The 26,463-nt window shown below is 38.5% G+C and overlaps 2 protein-coding genes across 2 annotated transcripts in view; one reads left to right on the forward strand and one right to left on the reverse strand.

The window, feature by feature from the left end:
* Positions 1–10,725, forward strand: part of LOC134747282 (uncharacterized) — a 46,609-nt gene extending 35,884 nt beyond the window's left edge. Inside the window, exon 3 of the mRNA XM_063681903.1 lies at positions 7,958–10,725. Coding sequence (XP_063537973.1) covers positions 7,958–8,094 — 137 coding nt within the window. The 3' untranslated portion in view covers positions 8,095–10,725. The remainder of the gene's footprint in view (positions 1–7,957) is intronic.
* Positions 10,726–11,105: 380 nt separating this feature from the next.
* Positions 11,106–26,463, reverse strand: part of LOC134747291 (homeodomain-interacting protein kinase 2) — a 138,672-nt gene continuing 123,314 nt past the window's right edge. Inside the window, exons 20-25 of the mRNA XM_063681914.1 lie at positions 25,962–26,117; positions 23,945–24,022; positions 23,097–23,257; positions 21,785–21,877; positions 18,010–20,743; positions 11,106–17,861 (exon numbers count right to left, since the gene is read on the reverse strand). Of these exons, the coding sequence (XP_063537984.1) occupies positions 20,569–20,743; positions 21,785–21,877; positions 23,097–23,257; positions 23,945–24,022; positions 25,962–26,117 (663 nt within the window). The 3' untranslated portion in view covers positions 11,106–17,861; positions 18,010–20,568. The remainder of the gene's footprint in view (positions 17,862–18,009; positions 20,744–21,784; positions 21,878–23,096; positions 23,258–23,944; positions 24,023–25,961; positions 26,118–26,463) is intronic.

The following is a 26,463-nucleotide window of genomic DNA, read 5'->3' on the forward strand; positions in this document are numbered from 1 at the left end:
GTTCGGCTGCTGATGCGCGGACAAGCTAAAACACATTTTGGTAAATGTTTTCTTACAGTCATAATTAGCCCATTATTAGAAATGCGTACCCTGTTCCAGAACGACGCTATTCGGTTTTTAATAACGGCAAAGAAATCAGGTACCCTAGCTTCAACAAACATCGCTGACGCACTGCAGAACCGTGGTTGTTTGGTCAGAATTCGCAAGGCGTCATTGTACTGTACTGTACTGTACTGTACCGTACTCGAAGGATGTTGTAGGCTACAAACAAACAGCAGGGTATTTTGCGGAAAGCTATAACATTCCGACTTTATGTCCGTACGTAATGTTACTACAAAACCACCCTTGCTAAGTTATCGGGTCCTGTGGCACAAAGTTGCAAGCTAATTCGCTGGTCTATTATTTGTTTATTATTACATATCAGCACTTACTGATAAACCTTACGTGCTAATAGTCTATGATAATTGGCCGCTCCCATGCAATTGCCTCTATTCTGGTTTGTGTCGTAACGTTACCTAAGCACCTGCGCGGACGCAGGGTGAACGAACCGCCCCAGAGGACATACGTCTAGCGTCCATGCATTAACGGAGGAAGTTTATATGCGTTGAAGCGCACTTACTGCATTTATTCTTAGGAAAGGAATAAGTTATAGCAGCAACTAAGAACGAAAGACTTTATATTTGCAGGATAGTAAATAAAATTAGTCTAAGGAGAGACTTCGCCTCCTTATGCGTGTTCTACCGCTTGTACAATGGGCTGTGCTCTGAAGAATTGTTTGACATGATGCCAACGGCCGCTTTTTATCACCGCACCGCTCGCCATCGGCAGGGTGTTCATCCTCACAGGCTCACACCCTAGCACCTAAATGGTCACGTACTGTGCGGTTTAAGAGGAATTTCCTCCCGCGTACGCTTCGGCTGTGGAATGAGCTCCCTGCCGAGGTTTTCCCGAGGGGCTACAGTATGGGGTTCTTCAAAAAAGGAGTGTACAGGTTTTAAAGGGTCGGCAACGCGCGTGTAATATCTCCGGTGTTGCAGGCGTCCATAGGCTACGGTAACTGCTTACCATCAGGCGGGCCGTATGCTTGATTGCCACCGACGTGGTATAAAAAAAATAGACTAGGTAGGTAAAAAACCTACAATCGATACAGCATTTTACTTTAGGAAACTAAAAATACATTAATTCTGTTATCCAATTTCAACATCAGAAAAAACGCAGCTAACACACTGTAGACAAAGATGTGATGCAATCAACCATTGTAAGGTATCTATACGAGTAAAAAACTTGAGTGCATCACGACACAAATTGGTATTATTAGGCGTGTAGAACAAGTAAAGCAAGTCGTTTTTGTTAGTTAATCGAAAGCTGATAGCCTAGTTTTCTTTGTTAACAATTTGGTTAAACTAGCAAAGTTTTTGTGTTTAAAAGTGTAGGTAACCGGCTTAAATTGAGCTCAATTTTAGCGGCTCTATTTAATTTCAGTCATCAAATAGCATGACCCACATTTTTATTTTTTAACCTACATACAGTTTCGGGCAATTATTTTCTTTTTCAAGCTTTAAATGTCGCGTGAAATTCACCATAAATTTGGCATGTCTACTTCCATATCAACTGAAAGAGTTATAAAGTATAATGCATGAGGTCACGTGAATAATTTCAAGATGGACGCGGGTCGTTACCCTCCGTGCACTCCGGCGCATGAGTTTCTAAATCTTATTTTTATCTCTCTTTACTTTGTCTTAATGATCGTAAATGACTTTCATGAGTTTAAAAAAAATGTATTTCATCAGTACGTGGAACACAAAAAAAGAACATTCTTTTGTTTGTTGGCTTATAGGTAAGTAATCCAAAGAAGCACGGTTTCTTATTAGAAAACCAAGGGGAAAAAATATGCTGGGAATATGGAAATATGGGAATGTATACGCTGTAAAAACAGTAGGTACAAAAAATATCGATCCAGACAAATGGCTCAAAAATATGTGAACACGACTTTATTGTCTAAGGTGTAAGAGCGTACACATATTTTTGAAACTTTGGGAATGTATATATATTTATGCCCTTGACTGTACACAAAGATTTATTTTACTACTTTCTCGGTGTATGGATATTTCATTACGATACATTGTCAAGCTATGGATACCATGAGTTGCACGAGTGTGTCAATCGACATGCAACAATGATTACTTTCACAGCACTTGGGCTCCATACACGACACACGACCCGGCATTTTACGTAACGGTTTTTTGATCACGATAACACAGATTTTAATTTTATACGATAGGTTTTTTGTTGCGGTAGAATCTTTTGATCAATCAAATGATGATAGTATACCAATTCTTTTAAAACCAAACCTTTGTCTTGGCTGGTGTGTGTAGGTATATGTACCAGCCCAAATCAAGTCATATTCTTGTATTTTTATTTTTAATGTATAATTTAGGTTAAATCATATTATCCTACAAACCACACATATTTTTACTATTTCCAGCGCGAAACGTTTGTCACGTTGTGTAACTATAAATAGGTATTATACATATTTAATTATTTACCCATCCACACTATTGACATCCACGCTCTACATACTGTTGACTCGGGCCGTTTTCACACAGCTCCCACCTCAAACTGCCACTTTTTGCTTACGAACACTAATTACAAACTTAAATACCTAGGTAAAATAGATCCCAAAATTCTAGAAACACTAATCATTACGGTAAATAACATTTAACCCAAGATCACAATGAAATCATCATGTTACGAAATAGTACAAAATCACGGTCCTAATTTAAAAGATAAATTCAATACTCTCAACGCTGTATAAGTATAACGTTCAATTTGGACATCCTGTTTAGAAGATTAGATCACTGTAATAGCGATGTACACGCGAACAATTTAGTCTAGACCTCTCAATTGGCAGGTTTAGAGCTAAGCTGTAATTTGAGTTTGGACCCTGTAATTTCGTAAGTCCAGTAACAGATTTCAGCTAATAGGTACCCGAATTTCGGTTAACAAAGGAATAAATTCAAGGGACCGTGGAAAAGCAGCTATTAATCATTACTGTATTATACAATTAAATCCTGGAAGCGCCGACTGACTCACCAGTGAGTAACTGACGCTCGGCCCGATTCGAACTTTAAGATACGTCAAATATTACGTCTAGATACGATATGGATTAGATATGTCGTATCTAGACGTAATATTTGACGTATCTTAAAGTTCGAATCGACCCGGCTATTTCCTGCCTAGACCGTGACGCCATCAGTGAAAACAATCCAATATTGTTTACAAAACTGTCGCCGAAGGAACCTGAAGAGTCCTCGAGCCATAAATAATCCGACATCGACCGCAATTTAAACGATATCAGATAATATTTAACAAATGTTAAGGGCGCGATACAATGGCCGCTACCTGGTGCGTGTCACTTATTTGTTTAGGCTGTCAAGTCTCACAACCAGTAGCCGAGAGCCCAAACAACTATAACTATACACATGCGCTGTACGGGCTATACGCCGTGCGCGGGATCAGTTTTTGTTGCTCATTTTATCTTCGAGCTGCGCTAGGACCCTAGGGTTGCGCCTGTATTAGAGTAACAGGCACGGATTATAATGTATATCCGCTAACGCGCCGTGGTCACGGACTCGCCTTTCACTCGACCTAGATATTTGGGAACTGGTTCGCAATTACAATGCGCGACGCCGTTGCGTTATTACTGCCCATTTCCCGTTTAAAGAAATACAGCTGCATCGGCCTGTGGCAGCCCTATCGTGGATAAAATAAAAAAGGTGAGCGCTAGGGCCGAGGCAACCTGTTTGGCCGGCGTGGGCGCCTGACAAATCCGCGCCCGTCTCGTCCTCGACGAATGTATTCACTAACTATACCAGTTAGTTGATGCAGCGACGCGTCCTATCTTGTTTAGACTTGTTTAGAACTTTTCAAGATATTTTAATGGGCGAAATCACATTTATCTGAACAACACTCCAAACCTGCAACTGCCATTGATTTGCATAGGTCGAGTTCGAGATAGGAAAGCGCTCATATAATAATTAAGTTCAGACAGGAATTCACTACTGTGTCATACTTTAATTGCTGATTTAATAGAACACTTGTGCTGCAAAGAATCCCAAAATACTAATGCGTCTAGCGTAGGCAGTGGGTACGTCTATCGTTCCGGCTGAATCACGTACTATGATATCAAACCGTGCGTTTACGCACTCATTCAATCCGCTTTATCAAACGTATACAGCCGCGGCCGAGGCGAGTAGTAATCACGCTAAAAAATCTCAGTTATAATTATAAACGCTCGCGTTCTCGTGTACTAACACGTGTATCGGCTATGCTTTCTTTTTGCACCCTGCGCGCATGCTGAAACACCTTCGGCTCAACTATGCATAACCAATAGGACCTTGCATTCGTTATGCATCGTCGTCTATCCACGCCTAGTAGCTTAATAACTGCTTGGAACAAGCCGTTCCGATTTGCTGCGTAGTCTTAAATAATAGCTAGGTCTGAACCTCACAAGTCAGGTGCACACACCTTAGGCCCCGGGCCGGTTGATATGGAGCCGGCAACCGCTTTCCCGGGAGTAACGTGCCCTGAGGCCGTTCCCACGAACCCGGGGCAACTTTGGTAATACACAATACACCACACGATATCTTTTGTGGCACGCTCTCCAATTTCCGTAAACGCAACAGTTTACCTTTTGAAAGCAGTTCCAGGCATTTCACCTTAGCTTCTTCTGTTTTCGTAATTTTACTTCAATAAAAACGGCGGCATGCGCTCAAAGCCCAAAGCTACAGTGGTTTACTTTCCAATGTCAACGATTTACATTTGAAGACTCTTGGAAAGCGTAAACAATGCGGTTATTGTCTGCCCAACACGAGATTATCTATTCACGTGGCATTGTTTCCTGCACTAGACGCAGCGGCGGATCAAAGCCACAAGCCTTCAACACGTAGACTCTTCAACACACTTTTGACGTTTCGTCGAAATATTTTCAATATCACGCTCTTGCATTAATTTTTAACAGTGTTAACATCCTCCAACAACTTTTTACTTTTTTCAATTACAAATTGAAATCTCACATGAGAAATGTAACTTGTTATAAAAGAATAGGGAGGTAATCGCGAGAACATTGAAGCGCATGAATGCAAGATGAAAGTGGCGAGCGGTTAAAGAGAAAGGCAAAGCGTTGTGCACGCAGAACCTACTACAGGCAGCGTCTATTACTTGAGTTATGTTATCGAGGGATAGTGATAAATGTACATTGTAGTCTTCTCAAAGCATCAAGCATTCAGCTTGTGTCAGATGACGGATGCAGCGAGCATCAGGCGGCCTTCGGACGTGGTCTGCATTCAGTGCACCGTTTAAAATTCATAGTCATATTGTACTTCTTATTCTAACGATGTTTAAATTCTACACCCTGGCGTCAAAGCCGGCCAGCCGTAAAGTATTTCTGGGTATAAACAAGAACCAAGACTGTGAGTGTGAAGCTCTTAGGTGTCCGGGGCGCGCTCGCGCAGATATTTAGGTCGACAGAAATAACCGCGCCTCTACGCAACTAACTCGCTTCGCCGTATTCAAATAACATGTTCTGTCTGTGAAAACAATCGACTGTAGAGCCATTAGGTTAGAGTTAAACACACAAATTCGACTCCTGTCTTACTAACCTATTAAACTTAGTAATAAGATAACGAATCATTTTAAATTTCCGTATCAAAAACAATCTACGTTGTTTACAACTTTACGTTTGAAAATGTTATCGAAATGGAAACTTGTGCGCATTATCCACTCGCCTGATAACGTATGATAATCCGGCAATGATGAAACACGAATCATACAGCGTAACTAATGCGCTCGCAGCCTTCAAACAACACATTATTTCGCCGTTATTGCTACACGTTGTTGACGACACGATTCTGATGTCCCAATTCAAACGTTAAACGTTCAAACCTCAAACAGACGTTCTATATTGGTTGAAGAGCCAGAGATATACATTCCTCGTCCAAATATCAAATCCTATCTAATAATACAAGCAGCCAAAGCACTTGTGTCACTCGTCATAGGGTTATCAATGTGTGAGTTGTTTGCTCGAAGACCACGCGCGTCTTCAAGGCCAATTTGTTTACGCTAACGTCCTACACCCTCGCGTCGGCTAACCGACCGAGTAGCGTTCACCGCTGGACCAAATACGTAACACTGTGCCAAAATACTCCGGAAACCGGTCATTTTATTTGCGCGAAAATGGCGCGAAACGCTCCATTGAGCATTTGGCGGGAAACTCATTGCGCAACGTCGTGAAAGTCTTTTCTCCGAGCGCAATTCTTGAGCATAATATTCTGTTTGTAGCGCGAGGTTGTCGAATATCATTGATATAGTTATGTGTTATGTTATTAAAATTTGAAAGAAAGTAAATTACTTGTTCCTGTATTTTCTAAAAAGGCATGTTTGCATGCTAGTTGGCTAGGGAAAGGGTTATCTTATCTTTCCATTTCCACAACAAGGGAGGCGGTATTTCAATTAAGGTTTAGTTAATGCCAAATGTAGGTTAGTATTTCGGCTATGGCATGATAGAGCCACGTGGTGTGTTGTTATGTTGATTTGGCGGGAAGTCCTCGGCGGACCTGTCGGCCTTGGCATGACGTCAGTGGCTCCCGACTGCACCAACCGACGCGTCCACTTTTTATATAGCATTCTTATTACTAACGCTCCGATAAAACGTGTGCCGATTATTTAGCAGTTCGTTTCCCGCCAAAAAGCTTTCAACGAGTTGACATGTGAGAAAATAAGGCTCGGTTTTTCACATACTTGACATGGCGTTATCAGAGGTTATTTGGTGTGTCACATTGTTTTAACTGTTCAAGTTTTTTTTTTTCTAAATAAACGCATGCACATAATTATACTTATGTAATGCTTACACGTGCCTGCTTCCCCCTGTTAGTATCGCGCTGGTATCGCTACAGTTTTCAATTTTCGTGTAGTTTTCCCGACCAAAACTGCAAAGTAGAGTTGCATATAAATGATTATGTTTTTCGGGTATTATATCTTGGCTCGCTTATACACTTGAGCCTATGCAAGCACTGAGATTCTTATCTTCTCAAGTTCTCAATACACACGAGTCACACGACCTTGCTTCTCATTGGACGCGTTTTGTTGCTAAGGTGTTTTTTGTTTGGTCACTTAGTTAATGCCTTGCGTCTGTCTCATCGGCAACGCTTCGGGATATTCGAGAGCCGTTTCTGTTTCGAAGTTTAATATTACGGGTTGATACCGTAAAAAATAATAACCATTTCTAAATTCAACTTTAGTATCGTTATTAACCGTTTCTATTAACATTTTACGATTGGTTTTGTTTCCCAAATCACTGCGATCGTTTAAAAGGGAATTCTTAATTCGAAATAACCCTTTAGGAACTAAGACGCATTTCCTTCTCACACCAGTAACTCACAGACCTCCTTTATAATACAGATTAAACAGTAGTAAAACGGCCATAAACTTTTATGGCTATAGGCCATATTTTTCCAAAATTAGAAATAGTCACAAAGGGTGTCGCCGCTAAAGGATTATCGGAGAATGGATTCCGGTGCATAATGCTAGTTTTTACTGCCCCTTATGGATAGTCGTAAAAATGTCAAATGTTTGTAAGTTGTAAGGTCCGCAGGTTTTACGAGTCTTTCTTTTTCGGCCCCATAAAGTCCCGTCAGCAGTTTAACGACTAATTTCATGCAAGAAGTAAGTCCGCGACGAATGTTAACAAGCGTCATAAAACTTGTGCTTTATGCGATCGACATTTGTTAGCCCAGTTTGCTTGCGGAATTATTCGAGAAGCGATCATGCTCAACGAATTGCAAGCTGGATTATTACATTTTTTGTATGTTAATATAAATATATTTCCAATATTCAAATCCCAGACGGCACCGGTTGTCTATATATTCAATATTTAACGTTAACTTTCTCTTATTTCCAGACTTCCTGAAACCGCGCAAGCGATTATCGGCGGCCAGCAAGAAGTCGCCGCACGCGCACAAGGAGTGCGGGCACGGCGCGCACATCCGCCCGCCCAAGGTGGCCCGCCTCAGCCAGACCCACAAGCGCCCCAGCTAGGCTCCGACACACATCTAAAACCCCAGGCTGCACCTCAAACCAGGCAGCTTTCCTATTCCAATCATGTCTTTGAAATTCAATTCTGCGCGGCAGTCCAAGTCTAATTTTTATTTATTAACGTCGATTCGCATTGCGGAGAACAATATAATAATGTTAAGTAATTTGTAAGATAGTTTCAGACATTATGTATATGATTTAACGTAGGCAACACATTAATATATACTATGCTGTCCCTAGACACTGTCATTTAGCATCACAAATAATATTTTGCTCAATGCATGCCTGTCACGGAGCGACGATCAGCGATGTGCTCGTTAACAATAATGTTACATGTCATGGGCAATGTTTATTATGTGACAACTTAATTGTAAGTTTATTATGATCTCTTTGACAAGTAAATTAAGTTATATTAGAATTAGAGGTAGGCTACGATAAGGTTTTCCGGATAACGTTAAGGTCTTGTCGTTTTGTCGTGTCACGTGTCTTATCGACCCCTGTCTCAACAACGTAGATTAATGCCTTGAAAATGTTAAGAAGCTTCGACAGAAATAAAATTTCCATCTATTAGCCTCCGAGCATATTCGACGCATTTACATTTCTAAAAGAGAACGTTTACTGGCCTTTCCCTCCGCCTCTGAAATTGTGGAAAAGACGTAGGACATGTCCTCTTTTGCATTAAAGTGACTCATATCATAGCAGCCAGCACAGTAATTAAGCAATAGTTGATATAGTCGAAATACAAATACTCAATATGAAACGATTTTGTTACCTTACTGTAACAGAATAAGACTTATATTGCCAATTTTAATAATTTACTGCGCTCAGCACTGTTTGAGTATTTGTGTTTGTTGGAACGCATTGTACTCCTATTTTGCATCCTTAGTTGGTATATTTGTTTTGTTGTTGTATTTTAATGGATTATATCTTTTATAATTATAGATATTGATGATTGTTTTTTTATGATATTGGATATAAAGGTTTAGTTCCGTTTCACGCCGGCCGGCGCATCTATAGTCCGCTGACCGCACCAGGCCGCGGCTCTTTATCAAAGTACAAATTATTTCTCGTTAATTTTAGGTCGAGGAGCCGCGGCTGTCTCTAAACTATACAAAAGACAGACAGACGATTGCCATTTTATTTCGTGTCTCATCCGAAATTCTAAATAAATACTGAAGATTCGAAAATATCTCTAAATGTTAAATACATAATTTATTAGGGAATAGTTTTGGCGGCATGACGGCGGCAGCCGTGCCATCTTCACTGCATTTTAGCCAAAGCTTGTGTTCGACACAATCTGACTAACATTGAAATGAAATTTATAATGAACTTTATGAATTATTGACAAAGTTGAGAACACTCCTTAAATTATTTTTAGAATGCTGCTTGCAAGCATGTTTTTAAGAAGACTTCGAAAATTAGGTGTTCGTTAACTTTATGACTTTGTTTATAGACTATTTCGATTTTGTTCTAAAATTTATGAATTGTCTACGCGTGGTCCTGCGCACAGACGCTTCTGCCAACAGCCATGCGTGTGAACGGTCGATGTCCTAAGATTCTTCTCAGGACTAGAGCTGCTCGCACTCTCATGGGTTGGAGTTGGAGAGCCTCCGTCCACAGGATTACGCTGAAATGTTTGCTAATTATAGTTTTCTTGTTGGATGTCTATTTGGATGTTGTTATGTGCCAAGAAGCGCCGGACATAGCGGCCTCCGAACGATCCCTCGCCCTCGCGGTGCCGATCTATTCGCTATCGAATTAATCGAGTCCTACCCCTCGATGTCATAATTTTTAATTTAATTTTCTCTTTAACACCTGTGATGTATTAAATATGATCTCAGAACATAATTTTACTTTATGCAATTGTCATATTTAATATTTTTTGTTTAAAATAGTGTAAGTTACTGCAGTGGATGTAAATCCGATGGTAACTGCATAAAACGTATCCCTGGTGAGCCTTGTAAGAACTTGAGAAACAATTTAATACATCAAAATGTTTTTGTTAGAATGTTGGAACTGGGGGGGCTACCGAGAAGGGCGGATATCGCTAGCGGCGTCGCCATTGTTCAATCACTTAAAAAAAACAAGCTATAACAGAAATACCCTCAATGTAGTGGAATCCTTCGAAAGAACCTCGGTTCTGCTAATACTATGGCGACGCCTCTATCCTATATCTGTAGGTAGGAGTCAGTAGCCCGCCCGTCAATCTGTACGATAATGTAAATATCGACTGATGTTAACGTAGGTAAGTGTAAGGAGGGCAGAGACCGACCCGCGCACTGTACATATGTGCACTCACTTGTATTTATTGAGGCGGGCTGTGTGTTTTGTAAGGGATACACAAAAAAATAATTCTATGTATAATATAATACTGTATCATGAAGCTGCAGAGGCAATAAGTGTTAGTCCGTGCCAAATATAGCTCATTGTGTAAACCAGAGTTTAATACTCCGGGAACAATGTAAATTACGAAAGTGGTCTTTACTATCACGAGCCGAGCAATATATATGTTGTAAACATTCGGCCAACACTATATAAATAATGTGTAATAGTATATGTATGAGCTCCATTTTATTATTGTCTAATGTATAATACTTAAATTTAGTTAAAAGAAAGCTTATTTGATTCAGTAAATTTGTTGTTTTATTCCTCTTATCATCCCATAGTTTTATCAGACTGAGCACCTGTATTCTAATAATACTTACCGACGACAATTCATTTCGTGGTTTAAGTTTGCGTAGTGTGGTTGCGTGACTTTCGTTACATAGAGAAAACGAATGTTTCGGTAAGCTCCAATACGAGTAACAAACCACGAAGTGTACCTATTAGTATCATAAGGGCAAGTTGCAATAACAACGTTAACTGTCCAGTTAGCATTAAATTAGCTCTGCCAAAGGGGAACTGTTAAATTCCTTGGACAATGGAATTTTAACGAACGTAACGTTAAAACAACTCAAAATGTGAAAGCTAGGTCAAAATTGAAGGACAAGGATCTTTAGAAATGAAAGAATTAGTTGGATGCTCGTATGAAAATGTTTACTGATATCACAATCAAGTCTACACAACTACCCATTACCCATCGATCGTGTACACTGCGGTTATGGGTGATACAATACAGAGATACACGTTATCTATAAATATACCCCAGTTGGTAAACTGTACAAGTCATAAATCAACCAAAATGGATAAAAATTAAAGTAAAGATGGTCTTGCATGGCAATTTAAGGAGAAAAATCTTACATTGGCAACACTGACAATTCCAAAAATTTGGCGTCAGGTGTTGCCAATTTGTTAGTTAAAATTTTACCTTTTTCATATTTTGGATTTTAATGACTTGTACCTCTTTACCACGGCGGTAGTACACCCAAGCGCGGCACTGGCGCTATATACTACAAAGGTACCGATTCTTATAAATCTATTGGTACATAAATACCCCAATGAAACGGTGACTAAAATTTCTCGATTAAATGGAAAGGTCGTTCTGTGTGCTGTAACAATTTAAAAATATCTAAACTAGTGTTTGACGGAGCTACGTGTCCAATACGTGGAAAAAGTTAAATTCAGGTAGAAATATTCAGTTAGTTTAGATATTATTCCTAAAAGTACTGGAGGGAAATTTCTACATGATTCAATTCAACCTTTTAAAAAGCTCTTCAATTTATAATCATTATAAAAACCAACAATGAAATGACAGAACACAGATAAACTTTGGCAGCACATCACATTTCACTGTCAGTGTTGCCAGCTACTGTTGTTGTTCTATGGGGAAAAAATAGGTACCTGCCTAAAGGAAAATAAGTTCCGTAAACTCAGGTACCAGTTACTCTTATAAATACAAACGAAATAAATATCATATACAAAGGAAAAATGACCAAGGCCTGCAGTGCCCACCAGTCCAGTCAAGTGTCCAGTTTTTGTTTTTCCTTTTTTGATATGATATTTATTTCGCTTATAGTTTAAATAGTAGTGCAACTACTTGTAAAAAAACACAAATTAAAATATTTTCATAAGAAAGTAATTTAATTTGTTCTTAGTCTTATCTTAGACAACTATGGTCCAGTTTTTAACGTTGATTATTAAGGAGCCTTTATGATTTGTACTCGTTACATTTATTTTGGAGCTTAGATAATACACTAATGCTTTTTCTATACTAGATACTCAACTCAACATAATTTGAAAAATACTTATACATATTTTACTGGAACTAGAATTTGGAATAGTAAGTTATGGACTAGTTACCTGAGTTTACGGTTCTAATTTTTTTTTTAATAACTCCAGCCATTACTTTTGGAAATAATATTAAAGATATACTTAATTGATTAACGAAATACATGCTAGTCAGTACAACATTAGTGACAAAGAGTAGCAGTAAGGTTAAAACGAGGGTCGATATCATATCGTAGCCAATTTTAAAAATATGAATAATTTTGATTAAAACTTTACTAATATACGACCTCGACGTAGCATTATTTAGTTTTATATGAAAACGCCGATAATTTGAAAGCACAGTTATCTATTTAAGTATATTTTCCGCAATGCTACATCGGTGGCCGTTATTTTATACGATTTACATTAAAGCAACAGTTATAATCGAAAAGACGAGTTATTGTCTCAAAACATTACAAGTTGGGTAGAGGGCCAGAGCCACAAATATATTGATATCGGAACGCCTCTGCCTCTAGTAATTAGTAATATGCACTCATACAGTAACTAAGTATTTAATTATTTACATTTATAGAATATTACACTTAGGCACATCAATTGTTATAAAATTACGATTTAATTCGAAAACGTGATCCTGTCACCGATATTTAGCTATGCTACCACGAATCTAATATAATAAAGTGATTATCTCAATACATATTGCGCTCACACTTACTTGTCTTATTCTATACTTAAGAAAAAAAAAACTAATTTTGATTAAAAATTCTCAAAAAAGAAATTCCAACTGAGCAACTAAGTTTAAAACTTACCAGTTAGTTGATGTTGCCATGCTAAATAAATAAGACAAGTAATATGAACGCACTTTAAGGTTAGGTATTAGTCTTTCAATGCTCAAAAAAATGTGAAAATCGTAAAATAATCTGTAACCGCTACTTTATATTAAGTACAACATTTATTAACGTTTGAAATATGTTCTTAGAAACGATTTGTATTGAAACATCATTCTCTGAGAGTTCGAGAAGTGTCCGAAACGAAAAAGAGACTCCGAGATCTATGCATTGCTCCAACCACAAGTTACTAACCATATAGTGGTTCTGGATATAATTTTTCTTGCCTGTGATTAAATTACAAAGCTTAGGTACTAAAAATTTAAATATATGCACTAAAAAAAGTATAAGTAAAAGTACGATAAGGAATTAGTGGAGCACTTATTGAAATTGGAGGGCATGGCCCGATTTTTAAATTTCGAGCGCTCAATTTTGTGATTTTCCCTTCAATATATCTCCACTATTAGGCATTTAAATTTTACTAAGTAATAGAATTGAAAACGAGTGATCAATACCACTAGATTCCCAATATCTATTGCTAGTATTTCAAAATTATCAATTCGCCGTTTTCCACACTTTCTATTGACTAAATCGAGCGCTCGAAATTCAGAAATCGGCCCCTAGGTGATTTTTCGGAAAGAGCCCATACATTTAGCTCGGAGTTCCTATTCCGATGACAACCTCTGGCACAAGGGCTAACCACTGACTAATCACCATCAGTGGTTAATTTTGTGTTGAAATCGCGCCAGAAGTCACCGCCGACAACAAGCGTGACCGCGGGGGGCGCGTTAAATTTGTACTTTCATGTCCCCGGTAACCGGTGCTATACTAAATCGTATCATAACATTATAATATTTGTGTATGAAGATACATTTAAATCACTTGCTAATTTGGTCATAATTCTACGTTTTTTGGGACTATAGTCTAGCATAAATAGTTAGGTATGCCGTACGGCCGACATCGGCTACACCGAAACACTGATTACTAGAAGTATCGCGGGAGTCCCTCCTGAACGCCCACACTCCAGCTCAATATGAAGATACCTTTATCACGGGTATACAAATAATATACTTAAAGTTAATATACTACAGTTGTGGAAGTTCAGAATGGATCCCCGGCCGTTAAAGTAGTAGAGTAATAAAGACAGCAAATCTCGATTAACTTTGGACATCGAAATCACATTGTATGTAAAATAATTTTATTATCTATTTAAGAAATCTAGAAATTGGTGCCATCTAAATTTGTTGAAGGCACGATCGCGCGAGCGACTAGCCAGACACATTCTTAAAAATTTGAGACGTAGAATTCATTTCTTGAAACTAAAAGATTTCTTTACTATAGTTAGCCTCACCTTAAAAAATGTTTGTAATTTCAATTAAACCTATCCAATTTGGCCTATTAAATTACAAAGGTACCTATAATCGAAGCGTGTGCTTATCGACTATAGTCGTCCGCGCGTTCGCGAGATAGTATCCTACGCCGAACACTACACCCATAGCTTAGACAAATTTTGGATAAAGAATACCCTAAGAAGCTGGCTACCACTAGTTTATCCCTTCTTAAAAGCCTCCTCGCTGCTGATAACTACCGGGAATTATTTTGTAAGACGACAGTTCGCAGCAGAAACGAGACCGAACAGACGGCCCTACTCACTCTATAAGCTCTAGATAATTATACAATTATTTTAGACATTTATATTTTTAATAAGTCGGTTTGGTGTCGAAGTATGCGATTATAGAATGAATATTACGTTACGTCGAACATTAAAAGCAGTCCAGCGTTCGCCGCGTATAAGAATGGACGGCAAAACATTAGCGAGAGCGTTCCACAGACTACGTACAAATATACTAACATCGTCTAAGTTATACGACAGTTTAAAGCTGGGCGATATTCATGGTACAGATTGGTACATCTTCCACATACAATTGACGTCACTGTTCGCGCTGACACTTAAATCACTTTGATAAGTTTGTTAAAACTGAAACCGGCCGGACGGCCGTTTTTTTATGCTGCGAAAAGAAACCGACGCACTGGACTGCAGCCATCTAAAACTTTACAAACTAACCTACAGACAAAATCACATTTACTTTAGATAGTGTAAAAATAATGTTTATAAACATTGGCCTATAAGTTAATTATAGAATTCATTGTACTTCAACTAGTTGAAAAGCTTATTATTATTATCACACACATTAGGTAGATATATCGAATCAATGTACAAATGCTAAAATAGAGCCTAGTAGCAGCACTAGAGCACTAGCTAGAGTATAACGTGCGACTCAGACTTCTGTATTACCAGGGAGACCTTAGAATAAGTTCCAGTATTGAGTTGTTCCCACCACCCTTTGAGAGGAGTTGCCTGCTCGCGCGTTCAGGCGCCGTGGACTAACAACGTTACGTACAAATTCAACTATCCTAACCATTATATGAAAGATCGTCAAAAGTGCGTACATTGAGACATTAAGACGATTTAAAATTGCAAAAACCTTATTCGAACAACGCAGCGGTCTTTAAGCGTTCCGTTTACTTAAGTAATAAATAGTTATTTATTTAAAACGTGCGTATTAACGTTCGGATAGAAAGTTGCGGTATTATGTAATGGCATGCCATCAAGTAATGAGGTCATCAGTCGGTTGAGACGAACGTTTAAAGTTAACGAACTACACGAAGTTGCAGCTACGAGTACCTACGCTACCTCTCACGCCCACTCATTACGTTTACCACAGAATATAATACTTCCACTACGCTAGGGGTTGTCTACCACAATAAATTATACATCTATCTTTTAATTTAAACCTTTCGTTGTGATACTAACTTGTAAATCGCAGAAGTAATGCTTTTAAAATATCATTAATTTGAGGTAATACTTTATCCTCAAATGATATGAATCATACGATACTATGTAGTTACATTTCAGATTAATATACTATTTTATTAAACATACAAAAATTAAATATACAAAGGTGGGCTTTGCCGACATTTAGACTCAAGTATATGTATATGAAGAAATGCCGACATTCACGTCTAATACACATAATGAGAAAGGTATTATGGTTTAAAACTAATAAACAATTACACAATCCTTAAACCAAATAAAAGGAAACTTAGTTAAACCATTCTACGGTTTCAAAACAGGCACTACATCTAGCCATTTATTTGGAAATCTTAGCGGAACACTAGGCAACTATGAACCCTAGATATTAAAGTACCTATAAACATTGATATAATATGGACACTAATAAAGGGCGAACTAAAGTATTCTAACCGGCAAATAATAAGAATGATTATTGTCTGACACTGGGTTATTGTCGAGACAGCAGCTCTATGGCGTCGCCCGCCATTCTATTGACTATAGTAAGCCATGCTGTGAAACGTCACTAGCTACGAGAGGCTGGAAGGTTTCTGCGGAACCTATACAATATAAGGTAGTGCTGCTCTGCTTGTTCGTCAGCCATCCATTTCACAAACAAGCGACAAATGTGGGATGTACTGTTGTTTTATTGGGCTCGTGGAGCATTGTCACAATCGTGTTTGTGAAACCGGCGGCCGGTTACAAGTGGTGTAGTGGTGTGTGACGTCACAGCACGAGCTAATACGAATAAACTAATGCGAATGCGCACACGGGCCGGCGGACCGTCCCGGACAAGGACGCAACGGAAAGGACCGGGTGCGGGATAAAATAAAAATAAAATAAAAAGGGATATCTGGATGTTTATTTACATTTGCTCTATAATAACTATGTGATTATTGAAGATAAAATTAAGCAACATCAGTACTGATCCCTGATTTCCCATTATCGAATTCAAAACATGTTAAAACATTTCAACTCGTGTTGAACAAGCCCCTAACGCTAAATTAAAACGTAAAAATACCCATAATTGTACAGAGTTAGCTCTCGGCTCGTACCCTGAGGTACTCACAGTTAATTGTTACATGAAATTATTAAAATCAAACGTAATCCTAGGATACAGTTTCACCGCTAACGCTACACGAGGCGATCACAGAGGAAGTGCCGCGGCGGACGCGCGGCACGCACGGCACGCATGTGCCACGCACGGCACGCACGACACGCACGGCACGCACGAGCCGCCGCAGCAGTGCAACCAAAACTTACGACTTAAAAAATTATATAATGAAACATAAGACCATAATCAACCCACACTAGTGTGTTTGTACATTGTAATAAGTCGAATAGGATAATAAATTATTGTCAAAATAATTATACCAAACGGAGCATAATCCATGCACTACGATACAGGCGTTATGATGAAACCATACTACGACTAAATATACATATACACGGGGCATGACCTCATCCAGATGCTTAGCATATATGGAATTTCATAAACAATTTTTTTTATTGCAACAACCCAAAATTTACAATAATCAGTTTGCAAAGAACTAATATAATAATGAGTTAAATCACAGAACCACAATGGACAGTAAACGCTGTTGCTATGCCGCGTCAGATGCGCCCCATATACAAACTAAGTAAGTCAAGTTAATACGACTACATACATCCAATTTGTATGATCTAGTTACAAACTTTATGTTAACATTCCATCAGTTAATATACTTATAAAATAAACCCCAAAACTCCGGTATAAAGACTTAGTAGTAGAAATCAAAAGAATGTGAGGCAAATGAGCGTGCGTAGAACGCGGGTCGCGAGTAAATAACATATCATATGTATTGAATATAATTATTATAATGTGCACGTGGCACGCGAGTGCACGAACAGAGATCATTGACTACGCCTCCGCGGGACAATCTCGCCTGCTACAGCAAAGGGTTTTTCCCACTAGTTACCACCAACTTGTTACCAGTGGTAACTACTGGGAGTTATTTTTCCCAGCAGTTACCAGTGGTAAAAAAATTACCATTAGTTACCACTGGTAACAACTTGGTGGTAACTAGTGGGAATAACCCACAGCAACGGCACTCGGCGTGCGAAGCAATCGGCGTCCACTTACATAACGTAAGCATAAGGCAGCTACGCCTATCACTTGGTATACTGGAGCATCACAGAAATACGAATTCTATCTTGTTTTTAACAAGCGAAGAACGAAAGTGACGAAACCATCGTAGGCTGTCGAGGGCCTAGCACAACAGGGTACGCACCCTGCAATCGTTAACGCGCCGTAGCGAATGATACGCAACTGTCACTGTCGCACTAGTGTAGAAAAGTCATAGAGAGAGATGACTACGATACGCTACGGAGCGTTAACGATTGGCTACGCGCCCAGATCGCAAGAGACGACTCTAAATGGCGACCAGTTGTGTTAGTCCGTAGATATTTACTGCCCCTTTTAAAACAAAAATTAAAATGAATTTTCTAAGAAATGAGATAGAAAATTGGATAAATAATTTTACAACAAATGAGTTGGGCTTGTTATTTTTTTGAAAGAGAACATTTAACATATAAAATACTATGTTGAATAGAAGAGAAATTATAATAGAATATTGTAATCAAAAGAAATATAATTTATATAATCTAATGTGAGTCAATGACACTTAATAATATCCGTAGAAGAATGAAAATGAGTATCAAATCTAAAACAAGTGTAGCAAGTGTAGAAGCAGTCTATAAAACGTTGAGGTAACAATATCAGACTCCTCTGAAGTTAAACTTGTGGACGTCGAGGTCGAGGTGCAACGCACGCCGGGTGCAAATGTCATTAATGTTTAAAATAAAAAATATCGCGTTTATCATAGCAACTACAACCGTAAGAATATAAAACTAATCATAATCATTATTGTCGGGCAGCAACTTAAACCACCTAAATACAATATAGACATTGTAGTTTCGTCACGAAATAAATATGTTGGATAACACAATGACCGAACTTAAAATACAGTAAAATAAGAAACCTCGATTAGAATTGATTATTAATGTAAATAAAACTTAGGCTAAAATCTAAAAAAATATACGACTAATAAGCGATAATATGCCATGCGGCCGGGCCGATTCGAACGCTAATACGAAACTTGTACGATATGACTAATATAATTGCTGCCCGGCCGACGCCGACAGCAGAACGCTCGTTTCAGTTCCATCAACCATGTGGGCCCAAAACGAGCGAACCTCACTACAGAAAAGGAACACGGGAATTAAAACTAGTGATAAAAATAATGGGACCCGACCAGACGCAGTGTACATTGTAATATGTGCAAAACTGAAATACCCAGTCTTTTGATATAGCGCAATCGAATAAGCATCACTAAACTATCCAAATAAACTAAGATTGCAGTCGTAAAATAATTTCATTAGACTTTTTTTTTTCATATTAAAGAATTGTTAATTTTTCTTCTATCTAAGGTGATTTATACATGCATATAACACTTATAGTTAACCTATTAGTGCGTACGAAAGTTTTTTTTAATATAAAATTCTTAGATAATTTTAATTTCGTTTTATGTATCTAACGCTATACAAGTAGTCCATCACCGCGCCCACACGTAAATATCTACACAATAATTATAAAATCCCATTAATATGAATACAGCAGTGAACAGCGTACATGTCTCGCGACTACGTGATATGGAACGTAACGAAACACCCATCGCTACTGCTTTAATTTCAAATCAAACCATAATTGACAATACCACCGTCACGTAAAACTAAAGTACAGTCGAGTCGAGAACCGCTTCCTCCGAAGCGGATCCAAGGGACAGGGCCCTAAATCACGAATACATCTTCCATTATAAACATTTGGTACAAACAACTAAACGTCTACAGTAAAAATATTAGTAAATGCAACCTACTCTCCGCTTAACCGCAAAATCTTAGTAAAAAAAAATAACGCAAAATTTACAATCCATATTATACAGCGATAAACAAACGAGTCTATATATCACTACCGCCTAGCGCGTACACGAGTAAACATAATCGTTACAAAATAAATCAATACAGCAATACATCTACGTCAAACAGGTCTCCGCCATTAATTAATATACTTCTACTCGAACCGAAATATCGAATACACCCGGTCCCAAACATCGAACATATTACAAGCGCACAACAGTCGCGAATTTTATAAATCGGCAAAGTCAATACCTACAGTTAAAGGGATTATCGTCACAACTCACGATAACAGGAAGGTCGTCACTTCCCCCGCAGGTGGAACCGATTATAATTTCAAATTATATGATGATTTATAAACAAATTGATAATTCAGCATGATTATAAAAACTTTTTTTTTTAAATAAAAACTTAATGTCTGATTCGTCAATCGCGAGCTTAAAAATCGACTTCAATATTCAATTTTAAGAAAGTACAGCCAACACGTAAAGCTCTAGGAATATAGAAATATTCTCCGCTCGGCCCCGCATTTTTATCGGGTACGCGGAGCCAACGTCGGGTCCGCTCCGCGACACACTCGAGCCGATCGCGGAGCGGTGTTATATTTTCGCCGCGGGTCCACAGTCTCGCGGCGATCTCGCTCGGAGCGTCTCGGTTTGCATGTTAGTCGGGCTCGGGTCGGGCTCAGTCGGTGTACCAGAGGTGCTGGTTGGGGTGCTGCGGCACCAGGTAGGTGGGCGAGTAGGGCTGCAGGTAGGCGGGCAGGCGCGCGCTCGCGTGGTGCGCGGGCGGCGGCGGCCCGCCCACGGCGCCCACGGCTCCCACGGCACCCACTGCACCCACGCCGCCGACGCCACCGCTGGAATCACATCTATACATTACTATCGACATAGAGTAACTTATACTAGAGCGGTACTGTCATAGTAAATTTTGTAACCCCAGTAAATTCACTGCCATCTGTCGACACACTTTAAAACTAAAAATAAATATTTATAATAATACGATAAAATGTATTTAAATATGGATAAATGATTTTTTTATTTGCATTAATTATTTTTATATGATTTTGACCCATGTTCTTTCACTGGGTATGCGTTAAAATTATAAATAACCAACGAAACAGTCAACGCCCTCTATACGAGAGTAGGCCAAAACTAGTGGCGCCATCTGATCGAGAATCAAATTTTCGTGATTTTCGAGGCACGTTTTTTCCTTAGACTGTATCCATCTATTACTTTTGTTGAATAAAAACACGCGTGTACGGAAGATATTAAGACCCTTTCTTAAATTTGTCGAGCGAGGGAATAGACGCAGTATGCGGTATGTATAACTGATTGCCGCGACGGCGCAGAAACGGAGCGCATCTCTAATTCCACACGCGCGTCAATTCAGTAGCAGTACTAATGTCGTTTCGATTTCTTACTGGCAAATCAAAGCGCCTAAGTATGAACAATTGAACACTGATTTAAAATAATAATTTTCTTTTAACAAAAGTTATCTGACGCAACAAAAAGTTATTGATCGAAATTCTACAAAAAAACAAAACACAATCGGAAGATTTTTTATTAAACAGTTGTCTAATTAAATATCATAATATTATTAATTTAAAATAATAAGGTTTTTTCTTTTAACAAAAGTTATTTGACGCAACAAAAAGTTATTGATCGAAATTCTACAAAAAAACAAAACACAATCGGAAGATTTTTTATTAAACAGTTGTCTAATTAAATATCATAATATCAAAGCGACAATAATGCCCACTTGCACCATCTCACTAACCCGGGGTTGAGCGGACCGTTAACCTAGTGTCAAATTGTACCGGTAACCATGGTAACTCCAGGTTTAACCGGTTAACCCCGGGCTAGTGGAATGGTGCAAGTGGCGCTAAGAGAATACTCACGTGTGATAATGATAAGTGGGCACGTAGAGCGGCGGTGGTAAGTAGCCAGGAGATACTCCTCCCGCCGGCGACAGGACGCCTCCGCTACCAGTTCTAAATATTAGCAAATTGATTTAATACATATATGAGAATTGTAAGCTGTGTCTACGAACGTATATTTTTAGTGTTCGGTACATAACTTTGCTCACGGAATACTTATTTTAATCTTCTACTCTTCAATTAAATTTAAAAAAGAACTTAATTTTATTTTTGTGGGTATAATAGTATTTTGTACAATCGTGATTTAGAGCTTTTCAGTCAAGTACCGTGTTAAGGGTACGGGATATTGGGTACGAGATTGAAAAGCTTGATTATATAACTATTGTATACAAATTACCCAATACTTTTTCTAATGAATATTTAATTTAATGAATGTTTGTTATTTTTTATTTGTAAGTACATTTATGTATATGACTTGTCAAAAGTGCTTATTTTTAAGCCTACTTAAAATAAAATAAAATTGTGTTTTTTTTTGAGTTTTCTACGAGAACAAAAATAATACTTTAAACTAGTAGAATCATATAGGTAAACAAACCAAAAGTATGCAGCTAAGATATGCGAGCTGCCGCGATACCTTCATACTCTGACGCGCCCCGGCCGCCGGGCCCGGCGGGTTGGTCAACGACACCTCGTAACTCATGAGGCCCTGGTACTTAGTTGATCCTTGCCAAATTCAATTTTTAGACTGTTTTTTACGATTTTGGCCACGGTAGCCTATGGAGACTAACAAGCAACGCTAAGCGGTTTTCGTAGTCTATGGATGTTGCTATATTAAGGGTGTCACATGCGCGTTTCTGACTTATGAAGCAATTGTTTCTACTATACAACTTAAAATAAGTAATAAATTTGAGCTATCGTTTTGTTTCGTCCTCTTGACCTGGGCGAGTTGTGATTGATCAATTTCATTATAGTTGACTAAACCGTTTCGAAATGAATATTGTAGTTCAGTTGAGAGCCCATATATGAAAAGTACCCAATTACAATTTGGTACACGATATCTTAATTCAACCATTACAGTCGACGAGTAGACAAAAGTAGTTGTATCAATCCAGATTTTAAGCTGTATATACTAAATTGTAGTGGTGCCAGGCGTGCGAGGCGTGCTGCTTGTGCGATCCCGCGCCCGTGCCGCTATAATTACCACAATACCAACTGGCAACTGAGGTCATAATGCTATCTCCTTTACCCTTATTAAAGTAGACTAACCAATCAAGAGTGAAAGAGATAAGTATAGTGTACTCGCTGGAGTATACACATAGTTGTGTATACTAACTTGTAGTGGTTGTGCGGGTGGTGGTGCCAGGCGTGCGTGGCGTGCGTGGCGTGGTGCGCGGCGTGCGGCGCGTGCGCGTGCGCGTGCTGCTTGTGCGCGGGCGGCGCGCCCGCCGCCGCCGTCACCGCCGCTCCGCTTGTGTACTCGCGGCAGCCGCCCGTCTGGAATAATTATTGCATTATTATATGTCGGTCACAATTTGCCGCAGTGGCATCGTGTAAAAGCCGACCAATGCCGCTGCCTCTTGGCTTGTATTGTGTAAAACCTTATAAATACATCCGTTTATTTGGTAGCAGTACACAAACGAAGAAATAAGATGTCACCAATTTTCTAGTTTTATCCCTAATGTTCTTAAAACAAATGTATTCCTAGTCGCACACTAATATATAAAAAACCGGACAAGTGCGAATCGGACTCGCCCACCGAGGGTTCCGTACTTTTTGGTATTTGTTGTTATAGCGGCAACAGAAATACATCATCTGTGAAAATTTCAACTAGACAGTTGAAATTAACAGACACGGCTATCACGGTTCATGAGATACAGCCTGGTGACAGACAGACGGACAGCGGAGTCTGAGCAATAGGGTACCGTTTTTACCCTTTGGGTACGAAACCCTGAAAACCAATCCATTGATCAGGTAATCCTGATTGATGGATTAATTATTTATTTGAAAAGTGATGTCGTAGCGTTCAAAGTTGTAAAGCATGTCTCACTAATGTCTCTTTTTAGGGGATTCTTATCATAAATATTGTGTCTGTGTGTCTGTATTATCTGTACATACATATTTCAAGTCTGTGATGGTAATGTAAATGTACAAAGTGGTGTGAGTGATAATTATATTACTCACACTATCTCTCTTGTTGTGCTGCGTGGGCACGTACTGGTTGCACTGGTACTCGTTCGTGGGCCGGAGGGCGGTACCAGTCTAAAACGTAAATCATATTTAATCTAGGCTGTGAGGGAACAGGGGACAACTAACTTTTACCTCATAAAATATGCTGTTGATAAATTACTATGAGCCTTTTGAAAATGTAATACCTATAGTTAGTATAGTTTTTTTTATCTATAAAATACAATATTATCAAAATCAATCTAACGCAAAAATACAGCAAAAGGGCCGCCAATCGTTATTCATTAAAATACTTCTAGTAAGTTTATAAATCTAAACCTACATACAACCTACAACATACAGTGAAACGACGTCATACTTCTGGTTGGACATGAGAATTTTCTGCTTTCGACGATAACTTTATTGTCGTAACAAAAAGTTAAGTAAGGAAAATCTTTCTAATTAAAGGAATTAGAAAGAGACTTCTGCTAATATTATTAGTCACAATTCGTTATGCAATCGGCCCCTGTTTACATCTGTAAAATTGTAACTTGTACTTTTATAAAATGGGGAGCCAACAGGACACAATCGTCAACGAATATTAAATTAAACGATAATTTGTGAACCTTATTGCGAAGACATAAGGTTCAGGTTAGTTAAGAGTATTGTTGTTGTCGGCGCATCGTAAGAAATCAATTTTAAATTGATCCCTATATATCATATATCATATCATATAATTTATTCCATTGTAATCATGTTCATTTGTACATTCAGGTCTTACATTTTGGTCAAGTACATGATACCCTGATAGGGTGTACAATATTGGATTATAAACTAGTTATTTTAAACTTATACCTAGTTTTAATTTCGAGACTTAGGCCAGGATTACACTTGTAAGTTTTACTTACGTAAGTAGGGACAAAGCTATTTGCTGGAATGAGATAACGATATTCATATCTCATTCTGTAGTATAAGCTGTGTCCCTACTTACGTAAGTAAAACTTACGAGTGTAATCCTGGCCTTATATAAAAATATATTGACTTCTAAATAAAATAAAATTAAATGTCAAAAAAAAGAACAATAATAATAAGGTAAAAACTTAAATACATAGAAAACACCCGTGACTCGGGAATAAATATCTCACACAAGTAAATGCCCTTACCAGGATTCAAATCTAGGATCATCGGCATCATACTTCATAGCAAAGATAGATATAACTCCGTAATAGATGGATACAGTCTAAGGAAAAAACGTGCCTCGAAAATCACGAAAATTTGAATCTCGATCAGATGCCGCCACTACCTTTGGCCTACTCTCGTATAGAGGGCGCTGACGGTTTTGTGTGTTATTTAACAATTTTAACGCATATCAGTTAAAGGACATTGGTCAAAAATATAAAAATAATTAATGCAAATATTTTTTTTTTATCCATATTTAAATACATTTTATCTTATTTTTATAAATCTTCATTTTTAGTTTTAAAGTGTGTGGATAGATGGCAGTGAATTTACTGTGGTTACAAAATTTACTATGACAGTATCACTCTCTCCTATTATATCCTCTTTGTTCATAGGCAGGGTCACTGTCGACTAGGCCAGATACAGTAACGGCAAACAATATATCACATTGCTATTTTTATGTAGGCATTCATGTGAAATTAGACTATACATTATACAAACAATGATTGTATCATCATCACGACCATATATCTATATACTTACGTCCCACTCCACGTGGCAACATAGGCAGCCACGTTAGGACAATGCGGATTGGGGACTTTACACAAATCAATTAATGTATGTTATAAATATTTGTTATTTGAAAACACTCAAAAGTGAATTGTCGTTTTCATGGGTCGCTATATCGTAAATTTTATCAAAATCACTAAAGCCGTTTATGAGAAATTACCAAAAAAATATGCAAATGTATCTGAAAAAATATGATAGATTATTAGCCGCTACTGTAGGTCGTCGTACATCCGGCCCGGGGGAAGTTCTCGCAGCGCTAAGATGGGAATGGGGCTCATTGACCAACCTGCTGGTAATGGTGGTGGTCGGGTGGCGGCGGGTCGTGCTTGTGCGCCTCCTGCTGCGCGAGCGCCAGGAGCCGCTTCTTCTGGCTCTGGGGCGTGGCCTGCGCGCGCGCCGCCGCCGCCGCCGCCGCCGCCGGGACCGCCGGGGCCGACGGTTGCTGCATCACAATAATATATGGTAACTAATTGAACTAACTTACATTTTATAGCTTATATTTATCTAAAAATAATGGTGACCTCTTCTTTCATGGACAATTGTTTCATAGAATGTAGTTTCACAGAATTTTCATTTCATAGAAACTTTTTTTTCTTCTTCAAAAACCGTTAAATTTTTACGTACAGCTAAAAGGTCATCGTGTAGAACCCATTAGGTCTAACAGAAAAGTAGGTTAGGTCAGGTTGGAAACGCGACCCTTTGTGAAAAAATATGTTTTCTATGAAATGAAAATTCTGCGGAACATTACATTCTATGAAACAATTTTCTGCAAAACACTTTTGCTTCAT

This window comes from Cydia strobilella, chromosome 14 (assembly GCF_947568885.1).
Source record: "Cydia strobilella chromosome 14, ilCydStro3.1, whole genome shotgun sequence".
In the NCBI taxonomy this organism is placed as follows: domain Eukaryota; kingdom Metazoa; phylum Arthropoda; class Insecta; order Lepidoptera; family Tortricidae; genus Cydia; species Cydia strobilella.